Source organism: Lemur catta, chromosome 10 (assembly GCF_020740605.2).
Source record: "Lemur catta isolate mLemCat1 chromosome 10, mLemCat1.pri, whole genome shotgun sequence".
Lineage (NCBI taxonomy): Eukaryota > Metazoa > Chordata > Mammalia > Primates > Lemuridae > Lemur > Lemur catta.
In genome coordinates, this window is record NC_059137.1 from 11,679,188 (window position 1) to 11,697,571 (window position 18,384).

General features: G+C 36.4%; 1 protein-coding gene and 1 non-coding gene across 5 annotated transcripts in view; both read left to right on the plus strand.

The window, feature by feature from the left end:
- RC3H2 (ring finger and CCCH-type domains 2) overlaps positions 1–18,384 on the plus strand; it is a 44,484-nt gene that overhangs the window by 12,721 nt on the left and 13,379 nt on the right. For all 4 annotated transcript variants that reach the window (XM_045562161.1, XM_045562163.1, XM_045562162.1 and 1 more), the window contains exons 5-10: positions 2,341–2,516; positions 6,357–6,557; positions 7,022–7,154; positions 7,272–7,390; positions 8,676–8,788; positions 16,287–16,595. In XM_045562161.1, coding sequence (XP_045418117.1) covers positions 2,341–2,516; positions 6,357–6,557; positions 7,022–7,154; positions 7,272–7,390; positions 8,676–8,788; positions 16,287–16,595 — 1,051 coding nt within the window. The remainder of the gene's footprint in view (positions 1–2,340; positions 2,517–6,356; positions 6,558–7,021; positions 7,155–7,271; positions 7,391–8,675; positions 8,789–16,286; positions 16,596–18,384) is intronic.
- LOC123646794 lies at positions 6,836–6,946 on the plus strand. The gene has a single exon (XR_006738044.1). It is a non-coding gene; the product is annotated as a small nucleolar RNA SNORD90 (small nucleolar RNA).

The window sequence follows — 18,384 nt, forward strand, 5'->3', positions numbered from 1 at the left end:
AGAAATTCTTGATTGTTCTTAAAACTTGTTAAAAAATTAAAACCACTAGGGGTAATTACTTACGGTTAGTGCTATCTGTGTTGTGTTTTAAATAATCTTTCCCTATACCAAGGTTATGAAGTATTTTCCTGTGTTTTCTGTTAAAAGTGTTACTGTTTTAATTTTCTGATTTAGAACTACGTTTAAATAGGTGACATTGGGACAACTGGATGGACATGTAGAAAAAGACAAAATTAGATGCATTTCTTATCCCCTATAGCTACATAAATTACAAGCAAGTTGGAAATACTTAAGATTAAAAAATAAATTATACAAATAAAACAAATAGAAGAGTGAATTCCTATATATCCTGGGAAGAGGGAATGTTTTTCTAACTTTGCCTGAATATCCAGAAGCAATAAGGGAAAAAATTTGATATTTGACTATGTAATTTTGTGTTTAATTTGTATTGCAAATAAATTACAAGCAAAGTAAAAAGACAAACGGAAATATTTATAAATTATATAACAAACATACAGAGGGCTAACATAACAAATACATGAGGTGCTTTTGAAAATTCAGAAGAAAAAGACCTACCCAACAGAAAAATTGAGAAAACATGTAAACAGACAATTGATAGGAAAAAAGTAATGAAAATGGCCTCAAACATATAAAAAGATACTCATTCTTTATCAAGTGAAGATTGGCTGGGTGCAGCAGTTCACGCCTGTAATCCCAGCACTTTGGGAGGCTGAGGCTAGAGGACTGCTTAAGGCCAGGAGTTCAAGACTAGCCTGAGCAAGAGTGAGATCCCCATCTCTACAAAAAGTAAAAAAATTACCTAGGCATGCTGGGTCATGCCTGTAGTCCCAGCTACTTGGGAGGCTGAGGCAAGAGGATTGCTCAAGTCTGGAATTGGAGATTGCAGTAAACTATGATTATACCACTGCACTTCAGCCTGGGCAACAGAGCGAGACCCTATCTCTTAAAAAATATATGCACACACACACACATTAAAATTATACTGAATTATCATTTCTCATCTGTCAGTTTGGCAGAATCCTGAAGTTCAACATTATATTCTGTTGGCATGGCTGTGCGGAAATAGGTATTTGTATCCAGTAGTGATGGTAATGCAAAGTGGTACAAACTTTTAAAGAGAAGAATTTGGCAGTGCCTACCAAAATCACCTCTGCATTTACTCTTTGGCCCAGCAATCCCAGCAATCTATCCCAAAGATACAGCAAAAAGTACAGACTGCATAAAATTGTAAAAGGACTATTTGTGAAAGCAAACATCTGGAAGAAACCTGAATGTCTATGAATATGGTACTGGTGTAATAAATTATGGTATATCCTTCCAGTGGAGTACTATGCAATTGTCAAAAGAAATGAGGAAGAGGTATATATTCTACTAGGGTATAATCTCCAGATATGTTGGTATATTAAAAAAAAATTTAAAGATACAGAATAAATTTTCTAAAATAAAAAATGGCAGGAAAAATAAAATACTAATAACATTATGTAGAGGGGGTAGAAATCAAAGGAAAGCAGACAGAAACTAGACCTCAATAACTGTATCTTGTTTTGTACTTTGGAGCCATGTAAATGTTTTTAACAAAAGTTTTTAAAATTTAAGTAAAAATGATTAAAACAAATTAATATCCAAAAATAAAACTAAAACATAAGTTGTTAGCATATCCATACAGGAATGAATTATTATATCAGATAACTGCATGTATTTTGACTTTGATATCATTTATTTTATAGACTATTTCATACTTTAAGTTTATTGGATGTTCCTTCATGATTACATTCAGTTTATATATATATATCCCTGGCTGTAAAACAATATAAATGAAATTAATACTTTCTTTGAGTATTCCATTCAGAGGCTAATATCATTTTATTTTTAAAATTATATACAAAATAGTTCTAATAGGCAAAGTAACATTCTCATGCATAAAATTACTATTTGTTATACACCTACTGTGTGTCCTTTGCATGTTATTGTCAGAGTAGTTCTGTGTTATCTTAAAATGCCTTTTTTTACCTTACCATTATTATTATCTAATTCACCATTAAATACCTGCAGAAGATATTTTATTTAAGTTCTGTTGACTTGTATTCTAACTGGTTATTTAGTGGAAGGTATATTTTCTTTTGCTTGAATACTTTTTAAATAAACTGTATTTGTGTATGTGTGATGTCCTCTTTTTGTGCTAATTACAGATTGTGGGTAATGGACTACCATAAACTAATAGCCAAAGATGCCTATAACAGACATCTTGCAGACAATATGCAGACGTAATCTGCAGGGTTCCTCATTTATTGTAAACTCATGTTCCATTAATATTTCTAGCTATGCAAGAAGAGGCCTTGAAGCTGGTGTTGCTGGCGCTAGAAGATGGTTCTGCCCTCTCAAGGAAAGTTCTGGTACTTTTTGTTGTGCAAAGACTAGAACCAAGATTTCCTCAGGCGTCAAAAACAAGTATTGGTCATGTTGTGCAACTACTGTATCGAGCTTCTTGTTTTAAGGTAAGCAGTAAGCAACTATCTAAAGATAAGATGCCTATATGTGAGACAGAAGCTTCCTTGAATTTGTATTATCCAGTCTAGAAAGCCCAGAAATGCAGAATGCTTATGAGAGTTGAGAAGGTTTTTTTCCCTACTGCATTGATTGCATCTGTTATATCACCTATAGGTAGTGCCTATTTTACTACCTTTTGGCAGAATAAGAGTGTATATATGAAGGTGTCAGTAATAGAATAGAACGTAAGAAAATAGTTAGGTAAACTTGACTCTTATCAAATAAAAGTATGAAAGTGGATAGTAAAAGTTAACTACAGAAGCCTAATTCATTTACATTTATCATCTTAAAAGGGAGTCAGTAACTATATTGAAAACTTTGTAACCCGTTATTTTTGTTATCTCATTCTCCATAGTGATTAAAGCCTTTAATCTGAAAATGGCCTATATGTTATCTTAGAGACAACAAGGAAGTGGAAAATTGAGGAGATTGCCCCACTCTGCATTTAGGTGTTGTTTTTTGTTTGGTGGAAAGGGCAGAGAAGAACCCCAACGTATTTTAAAATGTAGTTTTATTGTCTAATAGGCCAGTGAGGGTGACAGGTACTGAAAGCAGGTTGAGTCCTTGAAGTTTCTGTATGTTACAAGAGTGTAGGTTGCTGGTTGGGTCTTAAGAAAGGCCCAAGGACTTGGAAATAGAAAAGCCCATTGGTTTCTATGAAAGTGAAATATCAAAATTTGAAACCAAAGATTATTTAGGTTATTTTGCTAGGTTTATAGCCCCAAGAATGAAAATAGTACAGACAGAAAAAAGTTTTCTTGGCAGACTGTTAGTTTGAGATAACAGATAATTGATGATAGAAATGTGTTCAAATGAATTCATTTAACTCCGCTAATGATTTGGACACGATCTGCCTCATACTCAATAGTGCTTGATTCATGTCCTTAGGGCAACAATTGAAATGAGTATCTGATTCCTCAAACATTGTGTTTTTGGCTAAGCAGATGAATTACAGAGATCATTTGTCCCCCTGAAGTGACTGAGTTCTCATACTCTCATATATCACTAATGTAATGGGTTTTTTCCCCCTTATAGATATCATACTGATTTGTGGTTTATGATTGCCATACAGCTATAGCTGCTACTAATATCTGATATTGGAATGACACTAGTTTAGAAAGCAATTTCAGGCTGGGCGCGGTGGCTCATGCCTGTAATCCTAGCACTCTGGGAGGCCGAGGCGGGTGGATCGCTCGAGGTCAGGAGTTCGAGACCAGCCTGAGCAAGAGTGAGACCACCGTCTCTACTAAAAAATAGAAAGAAATTATCTGGCCAACTAAAAATATATGTAGAAAAAATTAGCCAGGCATGGTGGCACATGCCTGTAGTCCCAGCTACTTGGGAGGCTGAGGCAGTAGGATCGCTTAAGCCCAGGAGTTTGAGGTTGCTGTGAGCTAGGCTAACGCCACGGCACTCACTCTAGCCCAGGCAACAAAGTGAGACTCTGTCTCAAAAAAAAAAAAAAAAAAAAAAAAGTAATTTCAATTTTATGCTCTCATTTTATCCTCACTGCCTTGTAGTTTAAAGTGTTAAAGCATAGTGTTTGGATGAATAAAAGGATATCATGCCAACATAACTGCCAAAATGCCTCACTCAGGTGGCATTTACTTTTAATAAACTGATAATTGTCCAAGGTCTTTTCCTCATCTTTTAGGCTGGGACCTCAATTGTGTGGGTGCATACAGTATATTTTTTCCTCAGGATCAGAATTGCCCTAACCAAAGTTACCTGTAACAGATCATCAGTTTTATTAATTTGTAAAGAGAAATGCAATTCTTTAATGTCTTATATTCTCATGTTGGTTGATATTTTCCTATAAAAGAGTTCAATCCTTTGCTTGCTGAGCATGGACTCAGAACAGGAGTTCATCATTCTAACGTTTAGTGCAGTAGTTCTCAACTAAAGTTACACATCAGAATTGCATATGGAGCTTTTAAAAATATGGATTCCTGGGCTCTATCCCCAGTGATTCTGGTTGAGTATATCTGAAGTGTGACTTGAGCATTTACATATACTTTTTAATTATATGGTCTTCCAGAGATTATGATTTCAGTAGGCCTGAGATTGTGTTTTCAAAGCTTCACAGATGATTTTGCTGCATGCTGTTAGCACCAGACTTGTTTACCACCTATGTCCTTCTTCACTACTCAGACAGATAGATAGATAGATGCTTATGCTGCCCATGTCACCCTGTGTCCTATGTGGTTCTTTGGGTTTGTTTTCATATATAGGTTGAAAATTCCTCCTTTTGTTTCCTCAGTATTCCTTTAAGTAGGTTATAGTGAAATATAGATTTTTGTGACTTTGAAGTTATACTCTTTCTTTTTTTTATTCTTGTGAGACAGGCTCTTGCTATGTTGCCCAGGCTAATCTTGAACTCCTGGGATCAAGCGATCCTCCTGCCTCAGACTCCCAAGTAGCTGGGACTACAGGCATGTGCCAGTGTGCCAGTTCTCTACTCTTTCTGAAATCATACCTAAGTTTGTGTTAATTATAATTTTGCATGTCTCCTACTCTTTCTTAAATCATATCTAAGGTTATGTTAATTAAAATTGTGCATGTCCCAAACTCTTCTGTAATGTATTTGTAGATTACCGAAGAGAATTAATTGTGACCTATTTACTTTCAGATGGTAACTTGATTTCCCCATCTTCATGATCTTGGAGGGGCATATTACTATTGTCTGATGTGCCAACAACAGCAATAAAAACAACCAGTGAAATGGTTTGGGGATATTTTCTTTTACTGATGAGGAAACTAGGTTTTGAATACTTAAAATGACTTGTCCAATCTAAGTTTCAGAGCCTTTTACGTATTCTGAGTCCTAACTGAGTTTCCGTTATCACTGTAGTCCTTAGCAAGTTTTAGTGGCTCAGGAATAAGAGTGTATCATTTATTGTGGAAACTATGTAGCCATATACCTGCATGTTTGAATTATTAGACTACTTTACTAGGACATGTGAAACTCTGTAACTTTTAAATTTGTGTTTTTTTTATCACTTAAGTAGAGATTAAAGCTATATAAATACCCTAATGTCTGTGGTGGCAGAAAATTTCTTAATCATCATGTGGTAATGCTGATATATGCCTACCCATTGACTGGATTTCTTGTTATTTTTATCTATGCTCTACTGCTGCCAAAGTGATGTTTTTTAAAACACAGATCTGATCATGTCATTCCTCTGCTTAAAAGTCCTCAATGGCTTCACATTCCCTTCAGGATAGTATCCAGATTTCTTACCATAGTATATAAGGCCCTCTGTGATTTTTTTTCCCTGGCCTATATTTTAGCCTTTAACTCTATGTGCTTTGTTCTTTCATGTTTCTATTTCCACCACTTGCTTCTCTTTTTAGAATTCTGTTCCTCACCCTTCTTTGCCTGGGGAACTCTTGTTTATTTTTTAAGACTCAGTTCATGTAGCCTTTCAGTTGGGAGAATCCTTTTCTGAAATCCCTTTCTTGTCCTTACCAGTCAGATTTAATTGCCTTTGCTGTAAGTTACCGTAGAGTCTTATAATAGCACTTTTACTGTAATTTTCTGTTTACAAGTCTCTCTTTCCTAAAAGCTGTTGAACCCATTGAAGACAAGGACTATGTATTTAGTTATATAAGTTCTGTTTTGTTCCGAAAAGGATTTGTGGTGAGGACATTATCTTACTACCTTAATCTTGTGGTGTCTGATACGTAGTAGATGTCGTCCTGCCCCCAAAAGAATAAATGAATTGGTTGAGGGGAACAAGAGCAGACCAATTCTGATGAATTTTTTTTTTTTTCTTTTCATTTTTCAGGTTACCAAAAGGGATGAAGACTCTTCCCTGATGCAGCTAAAGGAAGAATTTCGGAGTTATGAGGCATTACGCAGAGAACATGATGCCCAAATTGTTCATATTGCTATGGAAGCAGGACTCCGTATTTCACCTGAGCAATGGTCTTCACTTTTATATGGTGACTTGGCTCATAAATCACACATGCAGTCTATCATTGATAAGGTTTGTGAAATTAGACATGCTAATTTTATAATTCAGCTGTTACTCTGAAGAGTATTAGGACATTCTTAAGAAACTAGAAACAGTTGGAGATTCCTGTGTTTTTAATTATCAGACTCTTATAAATTACCTTTTATTCTTTGTATTAATTAGTTTTATTTTCAACATAAACTAAAGGATGCAATAAGGAAGCAAATACAGGATATTAGCATAAAAGCAGCTAGGCTTACAAAGTCTCAAGCTTGTCTATGTTCCAGCCCCAGAGAGCTAATACAGTTTGTAAATAAGTTTTCTAAGTGTCTAATGATGAATTTCATAGGGCAGATTCTGAGGTGAAAATGTAATTCATCGTTGATACCCCTACAATGGAATCTGAAGACACTTGAAAACCTAGTAAATATGTTAACTGATTGAAAACATTTGATTATAAATGTGCTGTAAAAACCATTCTCTTTTCTGTTTGTTAGCTGCAGTCTCCAGAATCATTTGCAAAGAGTGTCCAGGAATTGACAATTGTTTTGCAACGAACAGGTGACCCAGCTAACTTAAATAGACTGAGGCCTCATTTAGAGCTTCTTGCAAACATAGACCCTAATCCAGGTATGTGGAAATATGCTCAATTGCTTATATGTTTTCTACCTTTGAAGTAAATAACACAAGAGAATTACTGCTAACATTCTTAACCTCTTTCCCCATCCTCCTGGTGGCTTATTTTAGATGCTGTTTCACCAACTTGGGAACAGCTAGAAAATGCAATGGTAGCTGTTAAAACAGTGGTTCATGGCCTTGTGGACTTCATACAAAATTATAGTAGAAAAGGTCATGAGACACCTCAGGTAAGTACATTTATTACACTTCTGACTGCTGTTATCTCTAGTACAGTTTCATCTTGAATATCTTATCGAGTTGTTTGGTTGGGCTCCTTATGTGACTCTAGTCTCTCATAAATTTTTATTGTCTGTTCTTTTGGGAAAAGCTCAGTTTTTAACGTACCTAATAAGCATTTCATAGCATAGCAAGAGTTTTGAGGGTATCTTGAATATGATGAGTTCACTTATAAAATGTTTTTGACCAAGTGTAGATCATTGATTCCTTCCAAACATTTTGTCTAATTCATTTCTACTGTGGGAAATTTTCACTTTTTTCTCCATTGCTGTCACCCAAATGAATTTTTGTTTGTAAATGTATGGAATTTGAATTTTCTAGATATTTTCAATGTACTTTAGAAGTTAAGATATTAATGTCCTTTATTTTATAATAATAACTTCCATTTATTGGTTACTGTGGACCAGTCCCTATGTTCAGTATTTTTACATATATTATTTCTAGTCATGACAGCCACTTGCAAGGTAATTGCTGTTCCTAAGCTGAAATTTAAAGAGGTTAAATAACATATCTAAGGTTATTGTATCAATAAATGACAGAGCTAGGATCCAGCCTACTCCAAAGTCTGAGATCTTTCTATACTCTTCTATCCTTATTCTATTAGAGGACATTATAATTTCAAATATTAACTGAAAGATGAATGTCTTCATCTTATTAGGGTCATAAAAATGTGAATGACATCTTAGATTTTAATGCAAATTATAGCAGTCATGATGAATTTTTAATATTCTGCATCATTGTTTGTGTGAACTTAAATAGCTTAAGCCTAGGAAGAGAGTTGTACCCTCAAGTTGACAATTAGACAAATGAATTAGTAATTTTTCACTTTCAGGGAAAATTGTATTTTCCTGAGAAAGTGAGTGGACAAAGCTTATGGCTTTTTTTTTTTAACGCTTTTTAAAATTGTTTGTGTGATTTTGGTATTAGACTTTTTAAGGCAGCAGTAAATTGATGAGAAAATCATTTTGTGGGTGTTCTGTTGACTGACAAATAAATGAGCATAACATTCGAACTGGTTTCAGATAATCTTCAGAAGGATTCTCTAAAATGCCAACTCAGGGTTATGGTGCATAACTCACAACAGGGAACACTGGAATGGTAGTTGTTTCAGCACAAGAATTACTTGTCTAATGTGAAAAACAATTAAAGGTATAATCGTAAAGTTCGGAAGTCCCAAGAGTGAATAACAACTGGAATCTTCACATTTCCACACATTGAATGTTTTACTTTTTGTAGCCTCAGCCAAACAGCAAGTACAAAACTAGCATGTGCCGAGATCTGCGACAGCAAGGAGGGTGTCCACGAGGAACAAATTGTACATTTGCCCATTCTCAGGAAGAGCTTGAAAAGTGAGTTTTGAGAATCCTCTTTCATATGGATTTAATTTTTGGTTGTTAAAGAAGTGTCATATACAGTCCTAAAGTTTGTGATGAGTTTCAAAATTGCAAGTAAGTTCACGTTGTAGAGTTTTTTAAATTGCAAAATAATCTTTTCTTTTGAAACCATAAGATTAATCTAGGTGCAAGATTAACATGATAAGTGAGTTAGAACCTTATTCAAGGGTCATATTTTGAGACATTGTATAGCTAGAATCCATGTTTCTGCTCAGCATCTGTGCAGAATGAAAATACCCCTATGTGCAGTCAGGTTCATTTAAACATCACTGTAGAGTTTCAGGCAAAATGGTAAAGTATATATATTTTCTTTTTATAGCTTTTGGTATTTTTTTAAATAGGGCCAGGGTCTTACTTTGTTTCCCAGGGTGGTCTTGAACTCCTGGGCTTAAGTGATCCTCCTGCCTTGGTCTCCCAAAGTGTTGGGATTACAGGTGTGAGCCACCATGCCTGGTTGCTTTTGGTATTTTTGACATTCTTTTTTCTGTGTCATCTTGTCTTTCTCTTCTCCTGTGGGTAACCGCTTTTTCTATGTCCATTTACCCCAGACGTAAAAGATGTGTTATAATATGTATTATCCAAGTTTTGTTGTTGAACCAAAACTTTCATTATCAAGACCTCACCAAAAATTCATCCTAGCCTTTCTTACTGAATAACTGGCCTGTGTATCAACTCTTGTTATACATCTCCATTTTGCTTTTAGACATCTTAAACTCAAACTGAGCTAATTTTCTCCTCCCGTACCTCCTCCTTGACCTTCCATTCTACTCTCCCCTTGTACTCTGTTTAGCCAGCCAGCCAGTTATATATGCTGTGTTATAGAAATCTTCTTTGTCAGCTATAGTTCCTTCAGCTTTTCCTGTTTAATCAGTACTCAAGTTCTGCCAGTTCAGCTTCCTATCTATTTCTCAACTCTCTCTTCTTTTTTCCATCCTTCTAGTCTAAGCTATCATCCCCTTTTCTTGATCCACAGTTGCCTCCTAACTAGTCGTCTTACATCCACTGTTGCCCACCCCTTCTCCCATTATTTCTTACAAAACAGAAGTCTTTTAAAAGCACAGATCTATTTGTGTCACTTCTTTGCACCTAAACATTTGTTAGTTTCTCATTGCCTTTTGGATAAAGATATAAAATCTGTGTGGTGATCTGTAAGACCCTGTGTCTAACCTTTGCCTGCCTTCCTAATGTCATCTCACAACATTCTCTCATTATACTCTATATTCAAGCCACACTGAGCTTCATTCACTTCCAGGAATGCACTGTGCTCCTTCCCATTCAGGTCTTTTACATATGCTGTTCCTTCTAGCCTTGCCTTTGAGACCTTTCCTTTATACAGCTCGTCCTTCACTTTTTCAGAGATCCGCCCCCCTAATACTTCAAACTAGCCAGCTTCCTCTTTGTCACACTTACCACAATTATAATTAATTAAGGGTCCGTTTTAGAAGTTGCCTAACTTTTCTGTAAAGTCCAGAGAGTAAATATTTTAGGCTTTGTGGATTATGCAATCTCTGTTACAGCCACTCAGTTCTGCCACTATAGCAAAAATGTAGCCGTAGAAAAATAGCTATAAACTTTATTTACAAAAATAATTTATAAAAACTATGGCCCCTGATCTATCTATTAAATGTTTGTCTACCTTACTTAAGTGTAAGCTCTGTGGACTGTATCTGTCTTGTTTATTGTTGTCACCTTTTCCTTGGTGGCTGGCACTGGGCCCTGCACATAATGACCTCTACAGCAGCAATAGTGTGATAGGAGATATATGTGTGTGCAGTAAAAAGAGTAGAAACATGCTTCTCTTCTCAATTTTCCCCTCTGCTTGAAGAGCCTAGAGAGGCTACAGAAGTCCTAAGAAGAAAAGATGGTGTTTGCACCCAGTATAATGCTACATACAGAATTTCACATCAGGATAATTTTTGAGACTCTAAGGGATGTATTCACCTTGTCCATACCTGAAATAGAGCTTTTTAGAGGACCTTGCCCAGGAGCAATTAGACTAAAAACAGAGAAGAAATTGGTTTCATTGCCATTCCACACTCAACTGATAACCTAGCTGAAAAATCCTCTCTCTTATATCTTCAAGCTGGCTTCTTATCTGTAGTACTACCTACTTCAGAACTTTATTGTAGTAGTAAAAAAATAATAGTAGTCTAATTAATTAGTCACATTTTGTGCCTGGTACCATTTTAGTGTTTCACATGTTAACTCAGTTTATCCATTTTACTGCTTCAGTGACTTTTGTTTTTTGATAGAATCTTGCTTTCTTGCCCAGGATAAAGTACAGTGGCATCATCATAGCTCACTGTGGCCTCAAACTCCTGGGCTCAACCAATCCTCCCACCTCAGCCTCCTGCGTAGCTGGGACTACAGACATATACCACCACGCCTATTTTTTAAAAATATTTTTTGTAGAGACAGGGTCTCACTTTCTTGTACAGGCTGGTCTCAAACTGTGGGCCTCAAGCAGTCCTCCCACCTTGGCCTTCAGTGGCTTTTTACCCAGTATCTCCTTGTGTCTCAACCTGTCTTTTCCATTTCCAAATCTTTAGAAAGATTTTCTTTCTAAAATATGTGTCTAAATATGTCTATCTTCTTTAAAATCTTAATTAGTTCCTCAGTACATCTTAAAGGTACATTCACTTAATCACTGTTGACTACTGTGTAAGTTTTTTTTTTTTTGGAGACTGGGTCTTGCTCTGTTGCCTGGCTAGAGTGCAGTTGGTATCATCGTAGCCCACTGCAACCTCAAACTCCTGGGCTCAAGCAGTCCTCCTACCTCAGCCTCTCAAGTAACTAGGACTATAGGCACATACTATCACACCTGGCTAATTTTTCTATATTTTGTAGAGATGGCATCTCATATTGCTCAGGCTGGTCTCAATCTCCTGGTCTCAAGTGATCCTCCTGCCTTGGCCTCCCAAAGTGCCAGGATTACAGGCATGAGCCACTGTACCGCCGTGTATAGGTTTCTTTTACTCTTCCCGTGCATATGTTGTTCACTCCATATCATATGTTTTTCTCTCTCTTCTCTATCTGGAGAGCTATTTCTAATCATACTCAGGTATTGTCTTCCTTCTCCAGACTTCCCTGACTTCCTAAGGTACTGTTACTTGCTTCCTTCACTATGCTGCCATTGTAGTTTATACACAGTAATTATAACTGGTAGTTACAAGATTGTAGTATCACAGTTGCTTATTTACATGTGCATTTTTACTGTATTTCATTTATCCCATGGATTATTCATCTCTGTATTTCCTGCATCTAGAAAATACCTGATAATGTAAACTCAAGATGTTTGTGTTGAAAGAACAAATACTCTGCAGTTTTTGTTTCTTATTTCCAACCAGCTTTATACTGTCTATTGCTGTTAAAACAAACAAATGGGTGACACAGGGGATTAGAAAAGTAGATAATGTCACCGTCCTCTTGGTTTAAAAAATACATGTTGCAATCTCACTCTGAGCTTTTGAGGATAGGCCCTCAGTTCACATAACACACCAGAAACTCAGCAATTGTTTGTTCAATTTAAATAAATTAATTTTACCCATATTTGCTTTCTCTGCTATACATCCCCAACCAAATAAAATGTAGATGCTCAACAATCTCTACTTAGAATAAATATCTATTTATTATGTGTAAATATATAATAAATATTTATGTGGGTATGTTTTAGAACTAGGATGTTGGGATCACCTTCCTAAGAATTGCTGCATTCTGGAGAGAGTCAAAAGCCTGGGATCAACCAGCTCAACAAATATAAAATATTATTATATGCTTAGGTACTTCCCAAGATGCTTCTTGTGGAGAAAGAGGAACAGTAAACACGTAAATAAGCAAATTCAGTGGTTTGGTGGGCCATGGCAAGAAATTCGGATTTTATTCTGGGTGCAACAGGAAGCCATTTTAGGGTTTTATTCAAATTGAATGATGATATTTTAATTTTCTGAGGCATGTCAGAAGACCAGTTAAATGGCCACAGTGGTCCAGGTGCAAGATTGGTAGCTTGGTCCTAGGACTATAGCGATGGAAATGATGAAAAGTGGTCATATTTAGAACATATTTTGAAAGTAGAGCAGACAAGATGGATAGGCTGAATGTAGGCTATAAAGAAAAGAAAGGGGCCGGGCATGGTGTTTCACGCCTGTAATCCTAGCCCTCTGGGAGGCCAAGGCGGGTGGATCGCTTGAGGTCAGGAGTTCGAGACCAGCCTGAGCGAGACCCTGTCTCTACTAAAAATAGAAATAAAAATTATCTGGACAACTAAAGATATATGTAGAAAAAAAAATTAGCCGGGCATGGTGGTGCATTCCTGTAGTCCCAGCTACACGGGAGGCTGAGGCAGTAGGATCGCTTAAGCCCAGGAGTTTGAGGTTGCTGTGAGCTAGGCTGACGCCACGGCACTCACTCTAGCCCAGGCAACAAAGTGAGACTCTGTCTCAAAAAAAAAAAAAAGAAAAGAAAGGAATCAAGTATGACTCCAGGGTTTGGAGGCTGCATAACTGAGAGTGATGTCTATTACTGAGATGGGAAATGCTTTGGGGCAGATGATCAGTTCTCTTGGCCACATGAAGTTTGAAGTTTACTCCACATTCATGCAACAAATATTTTTTTTTTTTTTTTTGAGACAGAGTCTCTGTTGCCCAGGCTAGAGTGCCGTGGCATCAGCCTAGCTCACAGCAACCTAAAACTCCTGGGCTCAAGCAATCCTTCTGCCTCAGCCTCCTGAGTAGCTGGGACTACAGGCATGCGCCACCATGCCCGGCTAATTTTTTCTATATATTTTTAGTCGTCCAGATCATTTCTTTCTATGTTTTTAGTAGAGACAGGGTCTCCCTCTTGCTCAGGCTGGTCTCGAACTCAAACAGTCCGCCCGCCTCGGCCTGCCGGAGTGCTAGGATTACAGGCTTGAGCCACCACGCCCAGCCGGTGCAGCAAATATTAATTGGATACCTAATCTGCATTAGGCACTGTATTATTTGCTAAATATAGAGAGGTACATAGAAAGGCAAAATCCTTGTCCTCATGACGCTTACATTGTAATAAAGGAGACAGACATAAAGCAAATAAATAGAAAGGAAAGCATGATGTATGGTAGTGATTGGTGCTATAAAAAAAATAACAAAATAATGAGAAAAAATGATTGGGGAAGGGAAGGTCTTTTAGATAGGATAGTCCAGGAAAAGCTTTCAGAGGATGTAACATTTAAACAGATACCTGAATGAAGGGAAGGTATGCACAAGAGAAAAAGAGATAATTACATGAGTGAAGTCTTCAAGGAAGGCAAATGGGCTTGTGAAGTGGGGCATAGGTGGAGATATTGGCCTTAGTTACAGGAACTCTTTGTCCCTCCTCTTAGAAGGATTGTGTGGTTACAAATGCAGGAAGATTAGTGGAATTAGTGGTGGAAAGTAATTCTCTGGTTTCATTTATTTTCTCTGTTAGGGAGTATCATCAACTGTGGAGGCGGGGAAAGGATGTTAGCAGATGGGAAAATGAACGTAATCAACAAGTGTATTAATGAATTGCTTGGCCATTTTAAATAATTGTTTATAATTTTGAAGGTAGTCTAGACAGCATGGTTGCATAATTTTTCTCTAGCTACCTTTAGCTGCTTGGGAGCAGGCACAAATAAATGTAGATAGAATTGGATTGTGGTTTTACCAAATGAGTTCTACAAGAGGTCATGGGCCAAGGGAGTTAAAGGGAGGGATTAATGGTAGATAGTGGATTGCAGGATGGGTAAGAAGGGAGTGAATACTTGAGGGAGCTCATGGATGATTTAAAAAGAATAGGGAAAGCCAGGTGTAATGGTGTGTGCACCTGTAGTCCCAGCTCCTCGGGAGGCAGAGGCTGACCAATGCTTGAGCCCAGGAGTTTGAGGCCAACCTGGGCAAAATAACAAGAACCCATCTCCTAAAAAAAAAGAAAGAAAGAAAGAAAAAGGAATAGGAGGTAATTGGGTTTTTCAAGTGTGAGGTCCAGATTCTAAGTCTAAGCCTTTAGCCGCCCAGATACTAGGAGTCCAGTGTGTATCCCTACTTGTCACTTTACCTCACTTGGTTAAGGTTTTAATTCTCCTGACTCCTCTCTTTTGAGAGGCTCACAGTCAAAACTTTATTTTTTGCTTGCTAGAGCAACCTTAAGGATATTTGAGATTTATTCTTTGAGAAAGGAAAACAGGGAGCAGCTGGGCATTTTGTATAAGAACTTTGAAGAAAAGAATGACGAGTAGACTTCATTCAGCAAATTGAGGAAAGTACAGGGATCTTTGGGCCCCATCGTGCCACCAAATTGCCTTCATAAAATATAGGTCTGTAAAGATATATACCTATTATGGACCCATAATAATTAAAAATAAAAATTTTTTAAAAATACAGGTCTGCTCATGCCCCTCCTTCTTAAAGAATTAATCAATGGCTCCATTGTCTACAAGATGCCATGGGTAAACTGGCCATCAGCTTTTTTTTTTTTTAAACTTTATGTTCTATTACTCCACTTTCAGCCAGTCTGATCTGGGAGTACTTGTCTTTTATTGAGCTTCACCTTCCTCTGTTAGTGTGTGTATGTGTGAGAAAGAGAACAAGAGAAGGATTGAATGATTAAGCTGTTTTATAGGTACTGGAAAATTAAAAGGGAAACTGTAGTGAAGGTATTGTTTATGACCCCAAATGTATGTAGTCTTCTTTCTGTTCATGTAACTTAATTTTTCACAACTTTAAAATACTGGAGGGAATGTTGACAAGGAAGGACTACATTATAATGAAATTTTTGGTATACAAGTGCAAACATTTTCTTAAATGGAGTCCCAAGATCAAATTGCTTTACATATTAGAGTATTATATCGATGATCACCATAAATAAAAGTCAAAGCTTAGTATCAGAAAAATCTTTAATTCAAATGCATTTTACTTTAGGCATAAAGTAATCGGAAAAATATAATACAAAATTTCTACATTTTTTATGTAATGTTTGTTTAAGAATAAGTTTTGGTTTTCTTAATTTTTATAAAAAAATTATATAATGCTTGAACAGTTTGGTAACAACAGAGAATGCCTTCAACTCTTGCATACCTTTTCTCTTTATTCTGTGTTCCCAACTAAATTTGGTGCTGGTTCCTGTCATTTTAACATAGTGTACTTTATAATCCAGTTATATAAAATTTTCAAACGATCTCTTCCCACTCTCTCAAAAGGCTTTTTTGAATATGTGTGTATTTTGCTTGCTATATTATATCCTTATGTATACATGTATATTATATACATATGTGAATGGCATGTATATTTTCATGTGGCATCTGTCATAGTAGGATTTGATGTAGACTGTGTTTGATTATTTAGCTGAAGAAGCTATTTCAAAGCTGTTTCTACCTTTTTAAATCTTTTCCTGTTATCTTTTTTCCTTCAGAGTAAGATTTAGTGAAATATTCACCAATATATTCATTTTTTTTAAACAGGTATCGATTAAGGAACAAAAAGATCAATGCCACTGTAAGAACGTTTCCTCTTCTAAATAAAGTTGGTGTAAACAACACTGTCACAACCACAGCCGGAAATGTCATTTCTGTCATAGGAAGTACTGAAACAACGGGGAAAACTGTTCCAAGTACAAACGGAATTTCAAATGCAGAAAATAGTGTTTCCCAGCTAATCTCACGTAGTACTGACAGTACCTTAAGAGCTCTGGAGACTGTGAAGAAAGTGGGGAAGGTTGGCACTAATGGTCAGAATGCTACTGGGCCCTCTGCAGATTCTATAACTGAAAAGTAGGTATTAGGCAAAAATGATTAATATTAATTCTTTACCCTTTTTAGAAACGCCTGAGTATTTTTATTTATCCCAAGGAACAGCAGTTAATCAGAATTTTTATGCAGAATGTTTCATGTAGTAGAAGAAACAGTAAATACCAAAAAATTTTTGTTCTAGTCCTGGCTCTGCAACTGAATAGCTCTGTAAGGTTGGAAGGTCATTTCAACTCTGAGTTTTGTTTTCCTCAACTGTACACTGAAGAGGTTGGACCAGAATTGGGTTTTTTTGACACCTTACTTCCTTTAACTTTAGTATTGATTCCATACAGGTGCTAGAAAGAAACTAAGGAGAGACCTGAGCAAGTGAGATGCTCAGCCTCTAACCCTGTTTCAATCAGAGCACTTCTGCTTTATTTATACTCTATAATTATGTATAGTAGTTAAGAGGGGAATCTTGGAGCCAAACTCTTTGGGCTCAAGTTCTGGCTCATTGGTTCCTAGCTGTTTGATCTTAGGCCAGTTGCTTAACCTATCTTCCTCAGTTTACACATCCGTAAAATTAGAATTACTAATACTATGTATGTTGGCTGTGAGGACTAACTGAGTTAACCCTGCAATATGCTTTGAACAATGCCTGCCAGATAGTAAGCACTCAATAAATGATGTTTTATTATTGTTATTATTACCACCATTGCTGTTGTGATTGGATGCCAGCATAAGATTTCATTTGGCAAAGGGTTTTGGTGCCATAAGAAAAAAGTTTTGAAACTTTCAGATGATCTGAAAAGCTATTTCTGACTCTAAAGTCCCATGTTTTGGTATTCTTTTATAGGTTAAAATCTGAGTTAAAGCATGTTAAGATTTTGTTGCCCACAAATAGTCTGTCAGTATCTATTGTATCCCTGCTAGGAAAAAAGCATTGTGCTAGGCACATAGTACACTGGTAATGATTTCATATAATAATAATGGGTAGATAAGCAGTAATATTTGCCCCTTCTGCAGTCAGCATGTGATGGGGGAAATTATTTATTAAAGGACCCCTAAATCTTCCCTGGGAGAGATTTTAGAAAAGATTTATCAGAGAACATTATCTAGTGAACACATGTTGTTTATGTACTCATTCTGACCTCTGTTTTTGGCACTGTTGGGAGTACATGAGATATCCAAGGTATCTCTGCCTCTAAGGAATTTATGATGATATAGTTGTGGAGACAGCATTCACGCAAATGAAATAATATTGGAATTGAATTAAAGGACAGGAAAATTTTATATTGCTGGGAAAAATACAGCCGATTTCAGAAAAGGAAACAGTATAACATGGATTAAGTTTTTAAGTAATTATATGGAATATTGAGGAAACCAGCCTTTTAGATTTGAAGCTTTATGTTAGGGACTGGCATAAATAAGATTAGATAGATAGGTTGGCACCAAATTATGGAGACCTTATGTTATAGATGTTTAGGAAATAAGCTTTTGAAGGGTTTTGGCAAGGTAATGTTGTAAAACCATTTCATATCCATACAATGGAATATTATTCAGCTATAAAGAATGAAGTACTATCACATGCTACAATATGGATGAATCTTGAAAACATTATGCTAAGTGAAAGAAGGCAGACACAGAAGGCCACATGTTGTATAATTCCATTTATATAAAATGTTTAGAATAGGCAAATCCATGGAGACAGAAGGTAGATTAATGGTTTCTAGGGGCTTAGGGTGGGAGCAGGAATGGAGCGTACATGCTAATGGGTACAGGTTTCCCTTGGGAGTTATGAAAATGTTTTAGGATTAAACAGTGGTGATAA